This window comes from Biomphalaria glabrata, chromosome 1 (assembly GCF_947242115.1).
Source record: "Biomphalaria glabrata chromosome 1, xgBioGlab47.1, whole genome shotgun sequence".
Lineage (NCBI taxonomy): Eukaryota > Metazoa > Mollusca > Gastropoda > Planorbidae > Biomphalaria > Biomphalaria glabrata.
The window spans coordinates 73,476,680-73,501,626 of NC_074711.1; the positions used below are offsets into that span (position 1 = coordinate 73,476,680).

The 24,947-nt window shown below is 36.7% G+C and overlaps 2 protein-coding genes across 8 annotated transcripts in view; one reads left to right on the forward strand and one right to left on the reverse strand.

Moving 5' to 3' along the window:
• The window catches only part of LOC106074694 (FMRFamide receptor-like), a 109,331-nt gene extending 94,449 nt beyond the window's left edge, over window positions 1-14,882 (forward strand). The window contains exons 1-2 of one of the 4 annotated variants that reach the window (XM_013235526.2): window positions 9,620-10,167; window positions 11,489-14,882. In XM_013235526.2, coding sequence (XP_013090980.1) covers window positions 12,072-13,451 — 1,380 coding nt within the window. In that variant the 5' untranslated portion in view covers window positions 9,620-10,167; window positions 11,489-12,071 and the 3' untranslated portion in view covers window positions 13,452-14,882. Of the gene's footprint in view, window positions 1-4,856; window positions 5,093-9,619; window positions 10,168-11,488 lie in introns of those variants that run through there. The other 3 variants (XM_056013411.1, XR_008775161.1, XM_013235518.2) reach the window with 3 other exon arrangements.
• The window catches only part of LOC106074717 (focadhesin-like), a 256,547-nt gene that overhangs the window by 224,144 nt on the left and 7,456 nt on the right, over window positions 1-24,947 (reverse strand). The gene's annotated exons all lie outside the window — the stretch shown is intronic.

The window sequence follows — 24,947 nt, forward strand, 5'->3', positions numbered from 1 at the left end:
GACTATCTGCCGTTCTGATTTGACCAAACTGGACAGCATTCCTCGTGTTATAGAGTAGTATTGTATACGAGCAACAAACAAAATGCAGGCGGCCCAAGGAAGTGTCAGCATTCCCGATGTGAGATTCTTTGTATGCACATTCACTTTCAGGCTATGTGTTATCTCATTCTGGTCATTCCTCTAGAATCTCGATGCATTTAGGTCTTGCTAACTTTCTTGTTAGTTTTTTTTTTTATTATTTTTTTAAAATTGTTTCGTTGCACTAATTGTTCCGAGAAGACTGCTAGCTATAAATATCTTGTTAAAATAATTGAAAGATTACAGTTTTCCACGAGCTCATTCTATTAGTTACTATAAAACATTACAGTTTGCAATCCTCTTTACAGCCTATTAAAACTAACGTTTTAGCACTGGAATATATGTAATGAAAGTATATAAAAGACTTAGCTATCCAACTTGTGTGTTTAAATATCAAAAGTTCACCAGTGGCCAACGCTAGCTAGAGTGTCCTGAGACAAGCTTTATAACCAAGCCTTATTACTTTCACTGGACTTACACAGAAGTGTAGTGTATAATAAATCAATCCCTGCTCCCCGGCTCTCGACATTTTAAATCCCTACGCCGACATTGATCTTTAGTCGTTAAGTACTTCATCAAATTAGAGATGCCGGATGTTACGTCTTTTAGGCCACGAGGAAACACAACAACAAAACACAACAGAAAAACCAGACAGACCTATGGAACCGGAAGTTGAATGATATCGGTCGACTAGATTCTGGACCGCAACATCTCTCCTTTAGTCTACCCATGCCACTTTTTTTTTTTAAGTGCGACAAGCGTGGAGAAGAGATGTCGACATGTGAGTCTGTTAAATAGATGGGGAACTCTGCCTCAAGTTTAGGGTTCTGGTTATTTCTGGCTTGTTAAATAGATGGGGAACTGTGCCTCAAGTTTAGGGTCATAGTGATTTCTGGCTATTGTTAGTTAATGGTTCTATAAGAAGGTGATTTAGACCTCAAACAAAGCGAGAAGGCTTGTCGATTACACTGCTAAAGTTTAGATTCCACAGTTAGAAAATACGGGGATAAGTTTATTTTCATGTTGTTTTACCTGCTGTGGCATGACAAACTAGGATCTACAAGAAAACGGTGTTGCTACGTCAATACTTTGGAACCTGCAACGTACAAAAGTTGTGCTATCGATGTCAACCCATTCATTGTGTGGTACAATAAACGGTAGGCAATAAAGCCTGCCCCAACCATAGGATAATGATGGCGATTATAGCAATTTATTTCTCCATGTTCTTCCGACTCTGATTATATTTTTTGCTACCGAAAGTTAAAAAAGGAAAAAAAAAGTTAATAATGGTAATAGGATAAACAGATAACTTGCACAGAATGTCAGCGTGCATTGATTGCTTGAAGCATGTAGATTCCCATCCCTTTGCTATGCCCAGTCAGTCGAGCGAAGCCAGTGTTTTAGTTACATCTTTATAGGAGACCATATACTCTGGGTGATTCAACTGGCTGCTGGGTTGTTTTTGTTGACGCTGCCTGGGTCCGTAACTTAACAAAGAAGTTCAGTGTGCGCTCTTCATGATGGGGTAGGTGGCGGGAAGAAACTGAAGTTTGGCGTGCTTGACGTGGATGGTACAAGCAAAAGACTCCAGAGGATATGTAAAAAACTTTGCAAACAAATAATCAACAGAACTATGTTGTGACAGTGTCATTGTCCTTCTATCGTAGTTCAAGGTCACTCAAAATGTGCTTTATGCAATGCAAAAGAAAAATGAATGAGGTCAATTATAACCGATCTTGAAAAAAAAAAAGTGAGCATTGCGTTGTAAATTAGTAAAAATGTTTGACTTGAGCGACTGATTTTTTCCCCTAAAACAATGAATGAATGTAAGATTAAAAACAATGGAACATTTGTTACCTCCGTCCTCACCCACCTTTTCCTCCGAGACAGAAACCTGGTTAAGCGAATACCTTTAATACTAGTACAGTTGTGTTGGCCATCTCAATGACATCTAGTACTGTGTTTCACCAATAATGTCAGTCTGAACCTATCACATTAGAAATCTGAATTATTTACAAAATTCCCCATCCCTTAAAAAAACAACGTTATCTTCTATTATTGGTTGTTGTTGAGTGTGTGTGTGTGTGTGTGTAGACCTAAGCGTGTGAGAGCGTGGTGTGTGCTGCTCAAGGTTTGCTTATGATTTTAAGATTTTGGCTTTATGGCTTTCAAGGTAGGCACTTGTAATTAGAGAAAAGATCATTAGCACCGACAGTCTAATAATCTAGCACTTCAATCATGTAAGCTCAGGTAAATAATGAGTTTACACGTGAAGCACAGAGAGTGTTTGGGTGTGCGCGCTATTAATGTCAACACGACCGATGACGCATACTCTCTCTCTCTCACACACACACACAAAGGCATCCACTCGGACTGTGTTTAATGAATTTGTTTTGTTTTCCTATCAGATAGACAATGCATGCACCACCACACACTGACATAACAACAAAGATACACTACAGCGATGTAGCGACCATAGACAGAAAGATAATTCAGATGTCAAGATATCAACGGGTTGTCCTGGCGATAAGCTGACATCTCCTCTACCACATGGCATGCCACATTTGCAAATATAAATAGTTACACAGACGCGCACACGCACACATTTCTAAGCCAAGTTAGTATTACACGTTCAGATCATAAATAAGTATAGTATAATCACACCCATTGTGTCAAAATGACTTCTAAGTAGATTTGACCTTTTAAAGACCTCTAACAACAACTAAATGCATACAAAGTATGACCCTCTAAAAAAAAGGCTTAGGTTAACCCTTATATAGTGCACATAAAGCTGCCAATAAGTTATCAGCAGATAGAGTCATTGCTCCAGAGGGAAACGGAGGCTTGAAAGAGAATGTATGACTGACAAACGCACAGGTTATGTAAGCATCAGGCGCAGCCTATCAAAGCTTGAACTGTTCCGACTCATACAGAGATGCACTTAACGCCTTTGTGTATCAAGGTCTTTGATAACCTCAACATGGCGACGTATAAGACATTCTTTCAAGAAACACGAACTGGCGAGGGGGGGGAGTGGGAGGAGGTCGTAATCTTGGCTTCTCAACCAAAGGGTATTGAAAGCGAATCCCCGGTGTAGTTTAGTTTATTTAACTGGATTTTCTCAGCCCGATATAAGGGGGGAAAAAAGTCTTCTAATTGCCTTATTGAGTTCACGTCCGTAATACTTCACATCTTTACTATATTTGACTGGATCGCATCAGGTGACCCAAATTTCCAAGACTAAAAAGCTTTTTTTTTAAGACTACTACCGCCGCATGCATTAAAATAACCTTAGGACTCACATTTCGTACTTCTCGTGATAACCAAGTAGATTTTGTGTGTGTGTTTTTAGGCAGGGGCAGCAAGAAGAGGACATTGCGTACATTGCGTAGACTGTGATTAAATAGGATTACCAGTTGAATGACTTAATACCAGCGTCAGAGCGAATGTGCAATACAAAAAAAAATAGCAATTCTGATCATATACATATACCTGCCTTGTTAAGCAACTATTCACTGTCGAATACTCAAATAAGCGAAATGATAGACACGAAGATATAGGAAACGGGCATTCCCAAAAAGCTAATACAATAGTCGTGGCAGTCTAGAAAATAAGATTATTCGCACTGCTTCCGGAAGCGTAGGATTAGTAAGTATCGATTATGTACGGGTGGAGAAAGTTCAAATCCACATTAAATCCACTTCTTTATAAAGACACTTGTATTGCATTGAAACCCAGTGCTTTGGAGAAGTCATTGTCCTTGTGTAGTTTAGACAGAGTGTTAGAATCAAAAGTTCCAATTATCGTTTTGTCGATTGAGTTCCGCTGTTGTTGTTTTCGAATCTGCATCGCAGTCAATCGAGGAACGTCTAAGTGGATCATCTGTGACGTTCCAGTTTCAATTCGACCTTCACCTCTGAACACTGGCTGCCTTGGTGCAAACATTCCACAAATTTGCTAACATTGAAGGTCGAGGTGATGCTGTTGTCTTAGTTTGCAAAACGAATGGATAAGTAAGTCTTGCTAAGTGATGATTTAGTTGCGCTTGATTTTTTTATATTTAATTGCGCTAGAATGAAAAAAAAAATCACTTGTCTCTGTCATTCTGAAAGTCAGGTTTAGTTTGGTTAAGTTTTATTATCGAATATCTCCAAATCGTATGTGATCAAGTTCCATAATTAGAAATTAGAGAGTAAGTGTTTTTTTTTTTAGTGTGTTCTTTATCTCAAGTTCATGAGCTTGTGGATCTAAAAAAAAGTGTTTGAAATAAAAATAAGCCTTGTGAAAGCGTGTGTATTACCTCTTCTAATATGGTCTTTCAGCAAAGGGAAACAATTATTTAAGAAAAAACAAAATTTTTCTTGATGAGAGCACGTGACGTGTCATTACACCATGTGACACTGGCAGAATATTGACACTATAATGACCAGTGCCAAACACTTTATGATAACACTTCCATTTTTTTTTACATTTTTCCACATAAAACAATACTTTCCCTATAACTTGTACAAGTTTGGTAGACAATGGTTGATCTTTTCATCTTACAGACAACAGACAGAATCAAAGTGTCCAAGGCTTTGAAACGTCTACACAACTTCTGTCCTTCCGATATTGGTTGTCTAGACCTACTTGAATACATTGGGACGACGCCTCAACGCTTAGAGCTTAAGTCATCGAAAGTGCTTCTAAGCTCATTTCTGACACCCGTATCAAATTTAGGAGATTATGTTTCTTGTTGGTTTCTTTCATTGTTTGATTTTTTTTCGTCTCTTTCTTAGTTGGCTCTGATCTCTCTACCCTGTTCACTTCTTTCAAGTCCTGAACTCAATCAGTACTCGGCAGTAGGCGGCTGAATCCGAAAACTTTGCAGGCAGGAAGAGGTAGGTATGACGTCAACGATACATGAATAGCTCACTTCAGCAGTCACATGACCAGCTCACTTCTGCAGTCACATGAGCAGCTCAATTCCTCTGTCACATGAACCGCTCATTTCTGCTGTCACATGACCAGCTCACTTCTGCCTTCAGGTGAAGCACTCACTTTTGCTGTACTTAGCGGGTAAAATATTTATCTGAAACCTAGTTCAGTGACTACGATATGTATCTGAAACCTAGTTCAGTGACTACAATATTTATCTGAAACCTAGTTCAGTGACTACAATATTTATCTGAAACCTAGTTCAGTGACTACGATATTTATCTGAAACCTAGTTCAGTGACTACGATATTTATCTGAAACCTAGTTCAGTGACTACAATATTTATCTGAAACCTAGTTCAGTGACTACGATATTTATCTGAAACCTAGTTCAGTGACTACAATATTTATCTGAAACCTAGTTCAGTGACTACAATATTTATCTGAAACCTAGTTCAGTGACTACAATATTTATCTGAAACCTAGTTCAGTGACTACAATATTTATCTGAAACCTAGTTCAGTGACTACGATATTTATCTGAAACCTAGTTCAGTGACTACAATATTTATCTGAAACCTAGTTCAGTGACTACAATATTTATCTGAAACCTAGTTCAGTGACTACAATATTTATCTGAAACCTAGTTCAGTGACTACAATATTTATCTGAAACCTAGTTCAGTGACTACGATATTTATCTGAAACCTAGTTCAGTGACTACGATATTTATCTGAAACCTAGTTCAGTGACTGCAATATTTATCTGAAACCTAGTTCAGTGACTGCAATATTTATCTGAAACCTAGTTCAGTGACTGCAATATTTATCTGAAACCTAGTTCAGTGACTGCAATATTTATCTGAAACCTAGTTCAGTGACTACAATATTTATCTGAAACCTAGTTCAGTGACTGCAATATTTATCTGAAACCTAGTTCAGTGACTGCAATATTTATCTGAAACCTAGTTCAGTGACTGCAATATTTATCTGAAACCTAGTTCAGTGACTGCAATATTTATCTGAAACCTAGTTCAGTGACTGCAATATTTATCTGAAACCTAGTTCAGTGACTGCAATATTTATCTGAAACCTAGTTCAGTGACTACAATATTTATCTGAAACCTAGTTCAGTGACTGCAATATTTATCTGAAACCTAGTTCAGTGACTGCAATATTTATCTGAAACCTAGTTCAGTGACTGCAATATTTATCTGAAACCTAGTTCAGTGACTGCAATATTTATCTGAAACCTAGTTCAGTGACTGCAATATTTATCTGAAACCTAGTTCAGTGACTGCAATATTTATCTGAAACCTAGTTCAGTGACTGCAATATTTATCTGAAACCTAGTTCAGTGACTGCAATATTTATCTGAAACCTAGTTCAGTGACTACAATATTTATCTGAAACCTAGTTCAGTGACTACAATATTTATCTGAAACCTAGTTCAGTGACTGCAATATTTATCTGAAACCTAGTTCAGTGACTGCAATATTTATCTGAAACCTAGTTCAGTGACTGCAATATTTATCTGAAACCTAGTTCAGTGACTGCAATATTTATCTGAAACCTAGTTCAGTGACTACAATATTTATCTGAAAAGGAATCAAATAAAAAGAGAAAAAAAAAATGCATCATATGAAACTTTACGGTGTTTGTAAGAGTACGTGTGAGTGTGTGTGTGTGTGTGGACTACAACTTTTGCTTTGCATCTACAACGAAATCGAAAACATTTCTTATTTACTTCTCAATTACGACAATGGCCGATAATGGAACGCTGTCTGTTAAGAGTGGACATTGAGCTTGTATCTAACTTGTTTTGTTTTGTATTTGAGTGACGTTGCAAGATGTTTTGTGAAGTGGTTTGCTAATTAATGTTCTACCGTTTCAACGTACCGGAATTTTTTTTAAACCAAGATTTCTATTTTAAGTTTTTGAGACGAATAGAAAACAATGCCAAAGTCAGGAATACAAATCAGTTGTTGTTTTTAAAAGCTTATATCAATTCACCCTGACTGTCTGTCTATCTGTCTGTCTGGTAAAAAGTTTCTAAGCGTTTTTTTACCACGCACAATTATTTATTGTCGAAGGGAAAACATGAATCAATTTTAAAATATAAACTAATTATTCCATTAAATAATGGTAATTAATTATTTTTTTGGTACCAGCAAGGCAAATTAACCCTTCAGTATTCACAGATATGGCTTAATAAGAAGGGTTTGGTCCCCTTAGATGATTGTAGTCGATATGTCTACGACACCTATTCTCGGAGTTATTGTACATAAAACAATTTATTTTGTTACAAATTAACTAATTTGTCAATTAATTAATGATAATTTTTAAAAATTTAATAAGGGAAATAGCGTTTACATTATTGAGAGATAATTTAGAGATATAATTGTAAATGCGAAGATATTTCCCTTAGATAAGCTTTATTTTTTTAATTTTTTTTATGATTTTTTTTTATTTTGCTTGTTTTGAAACTGTTTATCCCTTTAGGTCTTGCGGGAAATGGAACAATACAATCTGATGAGGTTTAGAAAATAAAAAGACGTTATAAACTGTCGGGCAATGCTTCTTCGGTAAGATGCAATGATGAGTTTCTTGACATAAATCTAATGGAATATCTAGAGGTTTGCAGACTTCAATAACTCGTAGTCTGATAGATCTGCTCATCACTGTGACATCCATCAACACTTTGATTGGATGACAAGCAGTTCTACAACTGTTAGCTTCCGAAATTTGAATTTTTTCCGCTTTGGTATAAAACTTGTATGAAGTCTAGATTAAAGGCACATTCATATTCTTAATATATATCAGTGATGCCCAAAATACGGCCAGCGGGCCACATCCGGCCCGCGACATGGTTTTATCCAGCCCGCCAAAATGAGGCACAAAGTGTAGCAAATCTACCCCTCCCACTCCTTTTTTTTTTTTTAAAAAAAAGGTTGAAAAATGTATCTTTACCTACGATTGGACCCTCAATGTTCCTCTGATGGATTGCTACCATGTCCTTTAACATATGAGCGTTTATAAAATGGGACTCTGAATGTAGAATCTACCAGAAAAGTGAAATATCATAAGCCAACATATTTGTTTTATATAGAAAGTGTGGCTGTCAAAAAAACAACAACATATAATTGGCTTTATGAAACAAATATTACGTTTTTCTTCGTTTAAGCCGTGAATAAGAGATTGTTAAACTACGCTTAGACAAAATGAGTCAGTACTAAAACTAGCTACAATGTCGCTCATATTTAAAGTAGAAAATGAAGCCATTTTCAGACGCCTGAAAAAAAAAAAGATAAACTTTAAACGTCCTATTAATTAATGTTATTACTAGATCCACGAGGTTTTTGACCAAATAGTTTCAGGTCAATTTCATTTAGTTTTTTACTGTATCGTTCATGTGTCCCGCGTCATGGGTGTCGGATATTAAAATGGCCCGCAAGTCGAACTAGGTTGGGCATCACTGGTATATATTATTATCCCTACATAGAAATGGTCCCATTTACAAAACATTTAGACTCTGTAAGTGCGTATATGTCAACCACGTGAGTAAACATGCAACCAGCTTTCATATCTGCACTTAGGATGACTCCCCCACAATCTAAAGTAGAAGTTAGCAATAAACTCAGGCCAGGAACTCCTTTCCTTAAATGAAACCTTACTTTGCAGAGCCTCAGACTAGGACAAGTTTCATTTTCTAACAGTACACTTCGGCCCAACAAGCTGACACACAAAACGAAGCCTACAAACTAGACCTGAGTTGATAGGAAATGTAAATATCAACAAAAAGTACAGAGATCTAGGTGAAGTAGTACATTCTCTAGTGGTTATCGTCAAACGAAGCGCAGTGATTTATCAAGTCACATGACGAGTTAGGTCGCGAAGGTATACATCTAGATTCACAGTTCTATACGCAGCGATTAGATAGAATCAACAATTTCAATAACTAACAATGTAGTTATTGAGAAGTTAACGCCACTGTGTGTTTATTATTGGATGCTATATTGTCATGTGTACACAAAATCGTTTTAGGTTCATTTTACACAGAAAGGCTTGTCGTTGTCTGTCGTAATTCTAAGGGTAGCAGACAACCATTAAAACTTAAATAATTTTATATGACCCCTTCGCCAATCAGATGACGGAAACTCTTTTACATATCCTACGGCCTCCGCTATGATATTCTAAGGAAATATTCAAGACAAGTTTCATAAAGATTGGTCAAATGATGTTGATATCTATAAGGAACATACATAACACTTTCACTGTACTTTATATAATAACATATACTAATAGAATGAAAGGCATGAGATTCATTTTACTATTTTTAAAACATAGTTTCGTTTGGTTGGTTCTAATTTTTATTTGTTTTTTTTTTTAACGTTAATTTCTTTGCCAGTTACAAATTATGCTACAAAATACGTTGTTACCATATCGCTACTAAAAAAAAGGATTCCATAGCTTTAAAAAAAAAACACTATAATTGAGTGCCTTCACCAGAAATCATCATGTCATGGTATAAGTCAGTTTAGACTAATAGTTTTATCAGCCCCTCTAGCGGACAAGCCGTCTACGTGCGCAGTTGATGGCTGTAGCGTAAAGCGAAGGCGGTGAAATATAGGGTAGGTTATCTTGCTGGACACCTTTACTATTTAGAACAGGTCTGCCCACTGTACATCACCGTGTAGCGGTGATAACCAACAAGATGATAATAAGTGATACATCCAGCACAACGTAACGGGGACGCTGTACCGACATTGGCGTAAGAAGTAGCTAAGTGTACCAAAGTGTACGCCGTGGTTTAATCAGCAGATAAGCCAATGATATCAACAGCAAGGACGTCCACTTTCACGACCAATGAAATGTTGACGACACGCTCGATGAAAGAAACCTGACCTCTTAGGTAGTCAGTTTCTAGCTCATCTCGACAGATTCTTAAGGTAGACAGTTTCTAGCACATCTCGACAGACTCTTTAGCAAACTCTGGTTCCTGTTTTCATTAGTAGAACCCATTAGGTGTGGATAGGATCTTTTGGAATACGTTTCTGTTAGTGGGAGGAACTTCAAGACTTCAGGATTTTCTAGTTTACAGAAAAGACTTCAAATGATTCAACAACTGTGTTTATAGTATAGTAATGAATTTCTCTAGACTTCTTCCTTACTCCGGGTATGATATAGTTCATAGTTTCTGATATTCATGATGAAAATGAGGAAATTCGTCTGTCCACTAGGATTGCAGAACCATGGGAGGATCCGTGTATCTAATCTTGTTAAGATGTAGTTTAGGGTTATTTTATTACATTTTCAAAGAAAATAAAATCCTAGTAAAAACTTTTACAAATGGATATCTTTTAAAGAAATATTTTTTTAGCCAAGTAAATTCTGCTTTAGCAAGTCACGTGTTTTTCTTATTTTATTTGGCTAACATGGAAGTGTAATAAAAGATATTGTTAACAAAATTACATCTCTAATGTATTAATGCACAGAAAGCTTAATGACTTTAAAACAAAAAAATATACCGGTACATATGATAAAGGCACAAACATTCTGAACACCGAAAATTAAAAAATAATATATATATATATATAGGGCCTATATATAGAAAGTTTAATTCAAACTGGGCTGACCTATTTTCGTTTTATTCATGTCCTTTTCGTATTAAATACATAACTATATGCCGGTAGTTTGCATAAAAAAAACTATTAAAAGAATCAACTTAAAATCTATTAAAAATCAACATAAAATCTCTACATATGTCTACCTTTGTTCAGTTTTAACATTTTCTGACATTTTTTTTTTTTTGGACGGCAGGGGATGGCAGAGGACATGGTTCGAACCCATCACTTTGTCGGTCTGAAGCGAATACCAAAAGAGCATATAATGTCTGGGTTTTTTTTTTGGGGGGGAAGAAAAACTTTTTGGATTCCACTGTTTAATACAGACTTAGTGTTGTATTAAATGATTCTATGATATTTCTATGTTGCGATACAATGGTCGGTGCACTCTGGTCAAGCCGGATCAATGGTTGTACCCAGGTAATGAACAGAAGTAGCATACAGACACTGTCACCAGTGCCACTGAGGCTGACAAGAGTCTGTTAATGTCATCCTGATGATAAGACAATCAAGATAAGATAAGACAATCAACGTTCACGTCTTATAAGGATCTTGACAAGTACAACAAAAGAGGTATGACAATGCTTGGATGCAAATTGAAGCCGAAGTATATGAGATGACTGTTCTTGTCCGATTTCTAATCCACGGCAACTACCGATATATAAGAACGCTTCAAGTGTCTCCAAACAAATTCAAAGATTTTTTTCTTGATCGATTGCACAAGAAAAATTTCGAAGCAAAAATTACGTTAAAAAAAATAAATACATAATTATCAATGACATTTTTTAATTAGTTGCTCCTTTTGCTCATTTTGATGTGGTTGTCCCATGTTTTACTTTGAATAATTTAACGTCTTTCTTTACTTTGTTTCAGTCAATGCCATGACAAGAAATACAACAAGTTTCACCCCACGACTGCACGTTATGACCTCACAGTCAAGCCATGATCTCACACTCCAGATAGCTTTTGCATCACAGCGCGTGTACTTTTGTTCCTTGTAACCTAGACGCTAACGCCATTTTACTTTGGAAGTACTTACGACGTCATTTACGTACAAGATAATCAGACGCAGCCAATAGAATTTCGCCAACAATTTGAAATCTCCAAACACGACCGAAGTGACGCCAGCGAGAAGTTCGCTTGCACAACGTCACTTCAGACATATTGACGCGCAAAAGTCAAAAGGAGAGAGAGCGAAAAAAATCTCCTTCTCAACAAGCTAGATGAAAAACTTTCCTGATGATACTTAACAAGGCATGCTACATTGAAACGACGTAATTGCACGGGCGAAAATAAACAAGCCTGCAAAACTCTATTCGGTATGGATTACCTGCATCTATCGTAGGCTAAGGCTGTACGTTTTTCTGTTGGTTTGTTGTTTTTTCTGTTCAGTTCATCGTAAAATGGATTAAGTAAACACAAAATCGATATTGACTAGTGCGTGTGTCATGTGAAAATGTCTATGACATCGGAAATTTTATTACTTATCAATGTGACAAATTTTCTGAATATCAATGCGGATAACACACTCTACGTCTACTCAGGGGGAGGCAATCTGACCTCAGACGACAGCACTTTCGCACCAAATTTCACTTCCCACTGTGACCGTTCTATCAATGGATTGGAAAATTTACACTTTTACTTCAACGGCGTCACCATGGCCGTGGTGGTGATCTTAGGAGCCGTTGGCAACACACTGGCCATCATTGTCCTGACGCGACGGACGATGCACACGTCCACTAACGTATTCCTCACGGCGCTGGCCATCTCGGACAATTTGGTGCTGGCCAACAGCCTGTGCCTCCTCAGTCTGTCCGAACTGTCGACGCCTTTTCAAAAATACATCTTCGCCTACGTTGTGGTGTATGTGTACCCCGCGGGGTTGGTGGCGCAGACGGCCACGGTCTGGCTGACAGTGTCTTTTACGGTGGAGCGCTACATAGCCGTTTGCCACCCGCTAAGGGCGGCCAGCATGTGTACTATACCCCGGGCCAGGCTCGTGGTCGTTGCCATACTGGCTATTTCTATCGTGTACAATATACCGAGATGGTTTGAATACACGGTCCTAGAGCTACCAGACACGATCAACACCACCTGCCTGGTCCCAGCCAAGACGCAACTGGCCGAAGATTCCATCTACCATCGGATCTATTTCGGCTGGTCGTACTTCATCGTCATGTGCTCCATCCCCATCTGCTCGCTGACCATCCTCAACGCATTCCTTATTGTAGCGGTCCGGCGGTCCAAGAGACAGCGGCGAGACATGAACGTCAAACAGTCCCGCGAGAACAACGTCACCATCATGCTGGTCTCCGTCGTCATGGTGTTCATAGTTTGTCAGGTGCCGGCCCTCATCTACAACATCGCCTACAGCATCAGCATGAACAGGGTCACGGAGTCGGTCAGCTGGAGCATTCTCAGCAACATAAGGAACAACCTGGTTACGCTCAACAGCGCCATCAACTTCATCCTCTACTGCGCCTTGGGGCAGAAATTTCGACGCACCTTCGTGCGCTCCCTTTGTCCGTGCCTGATGAGGCGGCTGCCGGGTCGTTTTCAGTCTTTCAGTTTCCATCACAATATAGACACACAAAACAAATCCAGCAACAACGGCAACTGCTACCCTAAAGTGGGATACAAGCAGTGCAGGGCGGACGCCCCTAGCGAGCAAGACGTGGCTTTGGACATGAAAGTCCTCAGGTCAAAGTACTCCCCTCGAGAGTCCACCGACTCGAACGGGTCAGTGGAAGGGACTGAACTCTACCTGACAAATAACTCTCAACGCAGCCAACATAAGTTATTGACTCCTGGCAGCAAAAGTAGCAAAGCGAGCTGAAGTGTTAACAAACATAGCATGGACAAGACCCCTCATTCAGTGGGGGAAAAAATTTACATTAAGTCTTAGCTGAAATAAGAAGTCACTATAGACCGTCGACTTCTCCACTTGGTTAAAAAAAAAAAAAAGGTTTTCTTTTGACAATGTTGTTTAAGATAGACGAGGGTGTGCACAATACCAGACAGAATATTATACACACATAGACTCTCTATATCAAATCAATTGTTTTGTGTCATGTTTTCATCGGCTAGTTTTCATGATTTAATACTTGTGATTACAATGTAGAGAGAAACGTTATTGTTCTATACATGTATGAAATAGGAATCACTGTACCATTGTTAGCCGTGACTTTGTTGCTAGACAACCGTGTTCTTCTTTAAATGTTATTGCAGCCATGATGACAAAATGCCAAGCATTTACATGTCATTTTGCACTTTTTACCAGACAGACGGACAGACAGATGAACGTACTTCCATGTCATCTCTCGTTCACGTGTTTATATAACATCAAAACAAAATAAACAATTGAAATGCATCTAGGGTTTAGTCCATTTCCTGTTTTGTGGAAATTATTTCTTGTTCAACTAAATTCCCTTGAGGGAGAATTAGTGCTGGGCCAATAACTTAGATCTAGAAAAGAACTACAAAAAAAATATGAATAATGGTGTGAATATTAAGTGTCTCTTTTTACACAACCAATTAACCAATATCTGAATGTGACGCATATACATTTTTTTTTCAATGAAACGGAATTTTTAAAACACTTTTTTTTTTGTTTAGTCTGACTAATGACCGGAACAAAGCTCACGTGACAAGTTTATAATGAAAGGGGAAACTACAAGAGGAAAATGTAGAACAAAAAGCTATAAATAAAGTTCACACTCTCTCTTAAAAGAATAATTTCACTTTACAGAATCTATCTTTATTTTTATTCAGTACTGAGATTAAGAGATTACATTGCTAACAACACATTAGGCACTAACATAAGTTTATGGTTTACACAACGGTTCACGTTAAAATTGTTCATAAACTGTCCATACTTGACGATCACTGGGTTGTCCATTGTCCTGTGCTGTAGACGAACGAAGTTATTGGGATTCTTTTGGAAGAATCTATCAATATTATATGCCAGACGTATGGACAATATGAAAGACACTGTGTTCATTTATATATTATGTAGTTAATTTCGCAGTTTAAAAAATGGTTCTAGTGTATATGGATACAATAATTTAAAAGAAAAATGTGTTCGCTTTCGTATATACTATGAGAAGCCATTGAATCCACTTTAAACAAGATGAAGCTTATAATTTTTTAGAAAGTCACAGGCGGAAGCTTTATCAACAAATATCATTGTTATTATATTTAAAAAGAAGAAAAAGCATATGAATATATATAAATACATATATACCTATACATAATAAATCTGTGTGATTTAAAATATATTTTTACCTATTGTTTTTTTTTTTAGCTTTTAGCTTCCTCAATGCGCTATGAACCTGTCTGGACCAGTTTTGAAAAAGGGGGGGGGGGAAGAAGGGGGTATCTTGTGAATGTTTATATGATCGCTTTTTTTAAATGCATAAAACAATGTTCACTCAGGGCTCGAATCCTCAATGGGACTAATTCAGCTTATACCACTACATCTGTCAAGTACGATTTCTTTCCCTTGTTCAAGATACCAAACAAAATAATTAATACCAATAGTCAATTAACGGATGAGTTAATTTTTTTTTAATCGATTCTTGTGTTGTCAGGTAAAAGAAATATTTGTGCAACATTTCGGGTTAATCCTAGATTGGGTGTATAATGTGTACAAACTTTTTACCCGACAGACAGGCAGAGAGTGAGTGGATATAAGCTTTGTACAAAGTGATAAGAGAACATCGGAAGAGATGCTCATGTATGTATTCAATTTCAACAGAGATATTAAATGGACTAGTACTTTGCCCAATAATTACGTGGGACAGTTAAAACGAAAGCATGCCCGATGATTTCTATTGACCTCCCACTACATGCTTTGAGACACAAGATGTCCACAGTGATGGGATGAGCTCGCTTTATACAATACAACAGAATGGACTTTGTAAAACAAATTGCATTGGAACCTACCTAAACCCTTCATTTCTGTATCATTTAGTACAGCTGTTCATTCTCTTCAATCCTGACAGGTTCACGACGTTCAGTGAAATCAAAAAGCTCTCATGCCCTGGTCTTCATTAGCTACCAGGCCATGGTCAATCCTAATAGTCACCACAAGTGGTCGACCCTTACCAATCGGACATGTCAAACGAACAATCTTGCCAAATGACCCGAACATTCGGGAGCGTAATAACCAAGACCTCATTCCCCTGCTGCGTTTTTCTAAGTGTGCTTTAAAAAAAAAAACATGAATCTAATAGTATAGACTACTTCATGTCATAGTCAGACTAAATAACACATCAACAGCTGCCTCGTAGCGATATTAGGCTCAAGTTGGACATGGCGTTTTCTCTGTTGGACATGATTCCTCTGTCAGATATGCCTTTTTTTTTTTTTTGTTAGACATGACTTATCTTCTGTTGGGCATGGCTTACCTTATACAAGACATGTATTTTTTTTTTGCCGGAAGTGACTTTTTTTCTGTTGGAAAAAACGTATCTTATTTGGACCTTCTATTTAGACATGACTTTTTTTCTGATGCAAATAACGTATCTTCTGTTCGACATGATTTATCTTTTGTATGACAGCAGTTAAGAATGATTACAATTCTCAAGCCAATCATTCCACGGCACCACTCAAATCAATGTGTACCCAAACCCAATCAATGTGTATACATTTCCTATCCATGTTGACAGTGAACTCTAGTAGTGCACAACACTTTCAACAATGTATGGGATACAAAAAAAAAGTGAGTGATTTCACTGTCTTCAATGAGAAACGATGAGAGAAAAGAACTTTTGCTTGGGTGTCAAGAGTTTCATGATAAACTGAAGGGAAGACTTTCTGGGTGTAAATTTTCATGAGAAAACGGTGTGGAGATATGAATTGTGGGTAAACTAGCAGAACAAACTCGTGTGATTGGCACGAGAAGCGATCTTTCTGGAAAAAAAAGTCAAACTTTTCTGTCATTATTTCTTATCATATCTTATAAATTCCAGACCTTACATCAAAGAATAAGGTAATTACGTCCTACGCATTTCATACGTCAATTTAGTCATGCATGTTAATCTGTGATTTAAACTCTGCTAAGTCGTTGGTTTTCCTGGCTGACTCAGACAACTCATTCCATGGCACTATGTTTGCTATCGCTGATGTGTTTATTTGTCTGTGTGTATGTGTTTTTCTGTTTCAGTCTGAGTTATCATCTTCCTTTAAGCATCCGGTGCCTTTTAACAAAATATTAGTTTAAGCTCTTTTTTTTTCATTGCCCTTCCCTCAAAAAAAATTAAAAGGGAGGGGGGGGAGATTTTTATTTTTCAAGTTTATTTTATCATGTGAGCTAAAAAAAAATTAGTCCGCGCCGATGTCCTACAATTTACAGTAAAAATTTTGAAGAAACTTAAAATTATATTTTTACTTTTATTTCGCATGAAACTGATAACAAGCAATCATCTATACAAAAAAATGTTTTTCTGTAATCAATCCTGTGGAATTTTTTTTGTCTAAAATTCAATGTTTAGTACTTACACATAAAAGATTTATCTGACTTACATAGCCTTGCATGATAAGGTAATAAAGTAATAAAACTGCTTGTTGAAGTCTTTAAAAAAAAATGAGTTTGTCAAGAAGCCTAGTTTAAAAAAAAACACAGCGCAGAGTTTCATGTAAAACTTTAAAGTAGAAGATTTACATTTCCCGAAGACGCGTTCTTTTGCCAAACAAATCCAAACAAACATTTTTTATGACATTTAAAAAAGGCTTTCATTCGCTGTACTTCAGATTTTTTATAAAGAGCGCTGACTAATTTTAGAAGCTTGCCTCTATTTCAAGTGGAAGAATCGGCAAATGGAGCTATAATTAAGTTAGTGACGGTCTTGCCTGTAATACTAGAAAAATTTTTCTTTTTTTTTTTAATTCTTACTTTTTTTCCCTTAAATAACCAAAATCGTATTTAAATAATTTAATTTTTTGGGAGATTCCTTCTCATGGTACTTAACTACCAACATTTGTTTGAAATATTCTTCTAGGATATATTACTGGACTAGGATATATTACTGGACTAGGATATATTACTGGACTAGGATATATTACTGGACTAGGATATATTATTGTGAAAGATCCATTATTGGGCTAAGATGTATTATTGGTCTAGTTAAAGAAAACACATACACAACTTAAAACAAATATTCTAAAGTATTAAATCGCATATAACGGAGTCTAATGACTGATGCCTTCATTGGTAAATAAGAGAAATAAACGAACACACACAGAAACATGTATCATCGTGTCATTTAAACGACATAAAAATGTGTGAGTGTAATAAATGTGCTAATATGTGTCACAGTTAGGCCTAAAAGTATTAGACTATATAAACTATATACAATTGTAGAACCGTGTTTTATAAACAGTTTCTTTGTATAAAGATAGTATAAACTATAAACCGTTACAATGTCGATGTAAAAAAAAAAGATTCTGATTCAGAAGACCAAAATGTAGCTTTCTATTTGTACAATCTTTCTTTAACCCAAAAAAAAAAAATAAAATCAAGTAAGATGGAAAACAAAATATGGGGAAATGTGAAGGCGATACAATGAAATCTATAAGACGTACGAACATAAAAGGGGAAAGATTAGAAGATTTTGTTTTGAAATAAATAAAGAAATTTTTTTTAGAAACTTAAGGCAGCTATATTCCAAGATCACATGATGCTCAATAAAAAGCAATACGTTTGTAATACAAAGGGGAGAGCTGAAAGTGAATGCTAGAAGTGCCAAATAAATTTCATAAGCTTTTTGAAATGCAAAGCCCATCAATAGTCCCCAATTATGTTCACTCCACTTACAACAAGCAAAATAGCTTTAGAATACTTTGTACAAAATGGGGATGAACTCCTCATTTAAAGTCATATATCTCAATGCCGGTAATGTAAGATATATTTCCCCATTGTAATATAAAAATAATTAATTACCGATATTTAATAAACTAATTGGTTAATTTCTTTTCATTAATTAAGGTTTTCTTAGGGATAATTAATAATCGTGAAAAATGTCCACTAGATCAGAGAATGGTACATGGAAGAAATGACTTGTTTAAAATGTATACCAGACAGACGGAATGAGATAGAAACTTGATTAGAACAAAAATCACTCAAGAAACTAGTGGCCTAAAAGTTCAGTATTTTTACCCAGCACGGAAGTAGTACTGACTTTCCGATAACTGGTAATTTTTGCCTCAAAAGTTACTTCCCCTAACTAAATCATCCATAGTCTACTAGTTTTAAATATTTTTTTTTAATTATCAACAGTCTAGTAATTTGATCGAGCCAGAAAGTTACAGATAAAATTTCTGTTGACACACTGCGTGCACGTCCCATTAGCTGTGTGGACACAGTCCACAGTGAAAGTATTTAGAGGTAACAACCTCTCTAAGTACGAATAGGTCAAACTAGTTGGCTCTAGTCCATCTGTCCCTCCAAAGTCCTGAGTGACCGATGCACTAAGTTTTAGTTCAACATCCGATGTCTTGGATCTCTTGATTTAGAATGGAAATATGATTGGATCCCATTGGTTTGTAATGCAATGATTGGATCACATTGGTTTGTAATGCAATGATTGGATCACATTGGTTTGTAATGCAATGATTGGATCACATTGGTTTGTAATGCAATGATTGGATCACATTGGTTTGTAATGCAATGATTGGATCACATTGGTTTGTAATGCAATGATTGGATCACATTGGTTTGTAATGCAATGATTGGATCACATTGGTTTGTAATGCAATGATTGGATCACATTGGTTTGTAATGCAATGATTGGATCACATTGGTTTGTAATGCAATGATTGGATCACATTGGTTTGTAATGTAAATATTTTTCACCCCTAACAACCATACCCGATACCGTCACCAGTGAAATAGAACGAAAGTAATTATATGTATATAGCTAGTCATGAAAATAGAATTATTCAGACTATATTGTGTAAGAAACGGCTTATATAGAATAGGGCACAGATTCGTGCATACATTTGTACAAAAAAAAATGTTTGTCTTTATATTTTTTTTTAGATTAAAGGCAAATAACAAAAGTTTATCCAGTATCTTCGTCTGTGTTAGAAAGACTCAACTACTGTTCTTTCTTGTTTCAAATCGAAATGTACATGTCAATACCGGTAACTCTTCCATGGCTTCTTTTCCAGGGCAGGCTTTAGAACTGAATTCTGGACACAACAAAATATAAAAGCCTGGCAGTTTTATCAAGATTTTTTTTAAACTTTCAGTTCATGGACTATGTGAAGTGCAGAAAAACTCAGGTGCATTTATACTTGAGACATTAGTAGAAGAATTCATCTCTGAGACGCACTTAATTAACTATACAACTTTTTAGACTTCAACAAGTATGATTAATCCAGATTTCTACTACAAGACAAATAGTCACAGTACATTATAGTAAGGCCTATTGAGAAATGGTTTTATGTATCCATTCTCTGATTTTCTTTAATGTGTGTGTTGTGTTTAGTGAATTATTATCGATAATAATGTATTCGAATCTAATTAGTTTTCAAGTATGAAATGAGTAACTTGTCACGTGGTGTAGGGGTCAAGGTTGTTTTCATTTGATCCGAGATTGGGTGTTCGAGAGGTGAAATGTAAAATTTTTGTTACCAGACAGAGTGAGTTGATATACGTTTTGTAACAACAGTGATCTTTCCTATTTCTAAATAACTGTTGTTGTTTTTTCACCATTGCTTATATTAGTAACGACTGTGCTATGCAAGTTTCGGGCCAACAGTGCCATGTTTGACATTAACTTGAAGACTGCGAATCCTAAAATTTAGGTTGCGACCCCCGTGACTGTGAAGGTCTTCTATGACAAACTGGATCATCGGGGTCTCTTTATTCTCGCTTTATGTTATTTGGAAACATTACTCTAGCCTTGAGACCAAATAAAGGTTATAGATCAGTACACACACACACACACACACACACACAACACTCTGTACTCTAAGATATAATATTATACTTTTGTATTTCTTGCTTTATATATATATATATATATCACTGGTAGTCCTACCAATAGTTGTTGGAAATGTTTGTATTTCTTACGATCAAACAAAGACGTGCGCGCACAATGGAATTGAGGAAGAAACTAATTTCTAAAATGTAGAGGTTAAAAAAAATTACACTACAATTTGCTGAAATTTTATTTCCGGAATTTTGTTTTCCTCCATTTCCAAACGGAAGAAAAAAAAAAGAACTGAATTCCAAAGACTTCATTCAGCTTACAGAGTGCAAGGCCATGATTATCTACCCGTTTTGAAATATATTTTTTTATTTCTAAGTTAAAACAGTCTACGTTTTATTTAATCTAACGGCAAGGTTGATTCAACAAAAATCTGCACCAGGAAAAAAAATACAAACTAAATGTACATGCACTGTATGTATTACATTAATGTTCATGTATAAATATTGACTTCATTCCAAAGCAACACGAGTCTGGCGCCAAAAGATAGCGCCATCTTCTCACTACAAACAAAAAAGTTGGAGGTCTACATAAATACAATCTTTGTTATTTTTTTTTTAATTAGCACCAAAAAAACTTTTCATTCAAAAGAAACGTTAGATTAAAACTTGTATTCTTTCTGGGGCAATCATTTGCGTGCGTTAATGGCAATAATTAAATGAATGCTATTCTCGTCTGCTGCTGTTTCTAATTATGTCCAGGGAAAGATAAATATTAGGGAACTTTCATGTTGCTGCTCCCTCCAATTTGCCGGCAGATATTTTATCCAACAAAAAAATGAAAAAGGAAAGGGAGGAGGAGGTGAGTAAATTGCTTCTAAGAGATGTTGAAATGGTGAGAGCAGACGACATTGTCCGGAAGTGCAGATAATAGAGGGTTCAACAGTTAGGATTTGTTGTATAGTTTTAATAAGTTCTACTATTGATACTTCTAACTAGAAAATAAACATTGGTTTCTATTCTATAAACTACTACAGGATTTAGATGTACAACTAAACAATAAGGCGAAATAGACATTAGCAGCTGAAACAAATTATTATTAAAGTTACTTTTTTAAATATTTTTTCCCATGAAAAACCTTTTCGTTCCACGGCTGTATCGATTGTGACCTAAACGGTTCAATTTGTTCAAAGAAAACATAAATAAAACATGGTTACAAAACTAAAAGAGTTCCAGGGTTAAATAATGTAGACTGCAACACGTTGTAAACAGATACAGGTGTTGTGGTGGTGGTTGTTTTGAATAGTTTGACTAGACAGACCTCTCTAGCCCTTCCTCCACCTCTATCCGTCCCGTTCCTCTCTCTCTCTCTCTGTCACACACTTGGATTGCATGAATCCAAGGTACCGGAAGTATAAAACGTAGCACGGCGCATGTTCCAAAAAGTCAAGTACATGTTTTGGTCCTAGCGATCTATAGGACAGATGATGTAAAGGTCATCTGCTTCTATGGCCAACCGTTAACGATGGTGTCATATGGTCAGCACAACATCCATCCTCTTTGCTTATATCAGGCTCCCCATAGAATCGGGTGGGCACCCTAAGAATTACAAAATAAAAAATGCCAGTCTTCACAGAGATTCAAACCCGAGGTTCCTAGGTTCGGACCAAGCATTTTATCATTCAGCCACTATACTCTATACTGCGCATGTTTGGTAAAAAAAGAAAAAAGGATAACACTGGCTACTTAGTGAAAGAAAAATGAAAGGGTGTGATTGGTTTTATAAGTAGCAGACATTCCTTCAGAAATGCAAGTCGTAGCCAAATCACCTCCTAACTAAACTAAAGAGTGGAAGTGAATGGCAGCAGGCAGGGTTCAAACTGAACACCATCCAGATAACAGTTCGTAGTAGCGCATACCGCAGGACCAGGCGGTTTAGTTAGAGCATGATCTAACGCAGTGTTTCACAAACTTTTCCCTGCACACATTTAGAGTAAATGTATTTAGCGGACACTTTGCTTATTTTTTTTTTCAGAGAGATGAATTCACGCGGTGGCCTACAAGTCAATGATTCCAGTAGTTCTTGGAACACCTAGTCAGGCCTCGCGAAACACTAAAGCTCCGCAGTACACAGTTTGGAATACATTAATGTAATGCAGAAAATAGTGGCATATGCCTGAAGTTTTAGCATAATCTGAACTTGTTTTTCCAGAAGAAGTAAATAGATTATGTTTTCAGCGAGTGTTGACTTACAAAATTTAAAAAAAAAAAAGACCTTTCCCCCGGGCTACATGGCTTCAACGCAGAGCTATGATCAAGAGAAGGCCGTAAGCAAACTGCGACATCAAGTGATGGAGTTCAATAGGTCAATGAGAAAGAAGTATGGACACTGGTGAGGGAGAGGAACATTAAAGAAAGAAAAAAAAAACATCTCTCTTAATATGTCTCTCCTCTTCCATTGCTCACAATTCTTTATTCTCTCTGTCTCTCCCTCTGTCTCTTTCTCACACGCATATACCTGCTACCTACATATATATGTATACTGAGTTGAGAGAGAGAGTAAGGCAGCAAAAAGGCAGAAGAGAGAGTTTAAAGGGAGAAGAAGATGAGGGCTAAAGAAGAGGGGGAGGAGAGGTAGAAAAGAGAGGGGCAAAGCGGGATGTTAAATAAAAGAAGCCTCGAACTAACAAACTGTTTCAGCGATGTGTTCCATATATAACGAATATAAAAGAAACAGTCCCCCAGTGACTGTAATAACACAATCTCCGAGTTGTTTTTATCCACGAAAACATCAGAACAATGTCACTGACATATGAACAAATAAATTGTAAAAAAAAAAGGGGGGGTGGGGGCAACACAGCGTGCTGTATGGATTACTGTGCTGCAGTGGGAAGTGGTCAAGTGATCAACAACAGCAGGTTATAAGGGCGTGAGGGTTGTGTATCGAGTCTTTCCATGATCTATTAAATTTGAAACGTATTTCCTAGAACGTTTCATAGTATGGCCAAACTTTGGTCAATTGTTGAGTTATTTACTCACAGCAAAGGGGTTTCAACTATTTTTCTAGCTTGTACATGAACATGTTTATCTAACTATAGCCCAAATCGCTATGACATTGATGCAGTCAATTGCTTCAATCCACTATGACATCAATTGAGTCAACTGCTTCAATCCACTATGACATCAATTGAGTCAACTGCTTCAATCCACTATGACATCAATTGAGTCAACTGCTTCAATCCACTATGACATCAATTGAGTCAACTGCTTCAATCCACTATGACATCAATTAAGTCAACTGCTTCAATCCACTATGACATCGATGAAGTCAACTGCTTCAATCCATTATGACATCGATAGAATCAGCTGCTTCAATCCACCATGACATCAATGGAGTCAACTGCTTCAATCCATTATGACATCGCTAGAGTCAATTGCTTCAATCCATTATGACATCGATAGAATCAGCTGCTTCAATCCACCATGACATCAATTAAGTCAACTGCTTCAATCCACTATGACATCGATGAAGTCAACTGCTTCAATCCATTATGACATCGATAGAATCAGCTGCTTCAATCCACTATGACATCAATTAAGTCAACTGCTTCAATCCACTATGACATCGATGAAGTCAACTGCTTCAATCCATTATGACATCGATAGAATCAGCTGCTTCAATCCACCATGACATCAATGGAGTCAACTGCTTCAATCCATTATGACATCGCTAGAGTCAATTGCTTCAATCCATTATGACATCAATTAAGTCAACTGCTTCAATCCACTATTACAGCAATGGAGTCAACTGCTTCAATCCACTATTACAGCAATGGAGTCAACTGCTTCAATCCACCATGACATCAATGGAGTCAACTGCTTCAATCCACTATGACATCGCTAGAGTCAATTGCTTCAATCCATTATGACATCAATTAAGTCAACTGCTTCAATCCACTATTACAGCAATGGAGTCAACTGCTTCAATCCACTATTACAGCAATGGAGTCAACTGCTTCAATCCACCATGACATCAATGGAGTCAACTGCTTCAATCCATTATGACATCGCTAGAGTCAATTGCTTCAATCCATTATGACATCAATTAAGTCAACTGCTTCAATCCACTATTACAGCAATGGAGTCAACTGCTTCAATCCACTATTACAGCAATGGAGTCAACTGCTTCAATCCACCATGACATCGCTAGAGTCAACTGCTTCAATCCATTATGACATCGCTAGAGTCAATTGCTTCAATCCACTATGACTTCGATTGAGTCAGCTATTTGGGCCGACCATCATTTGTTTGGCACACGTCTATCGTGACACGAAGGAAACTGTTGCTTAGTTAATAGAGACTAGAGAACAGCAATCAACAAACATAATAATTTGTATA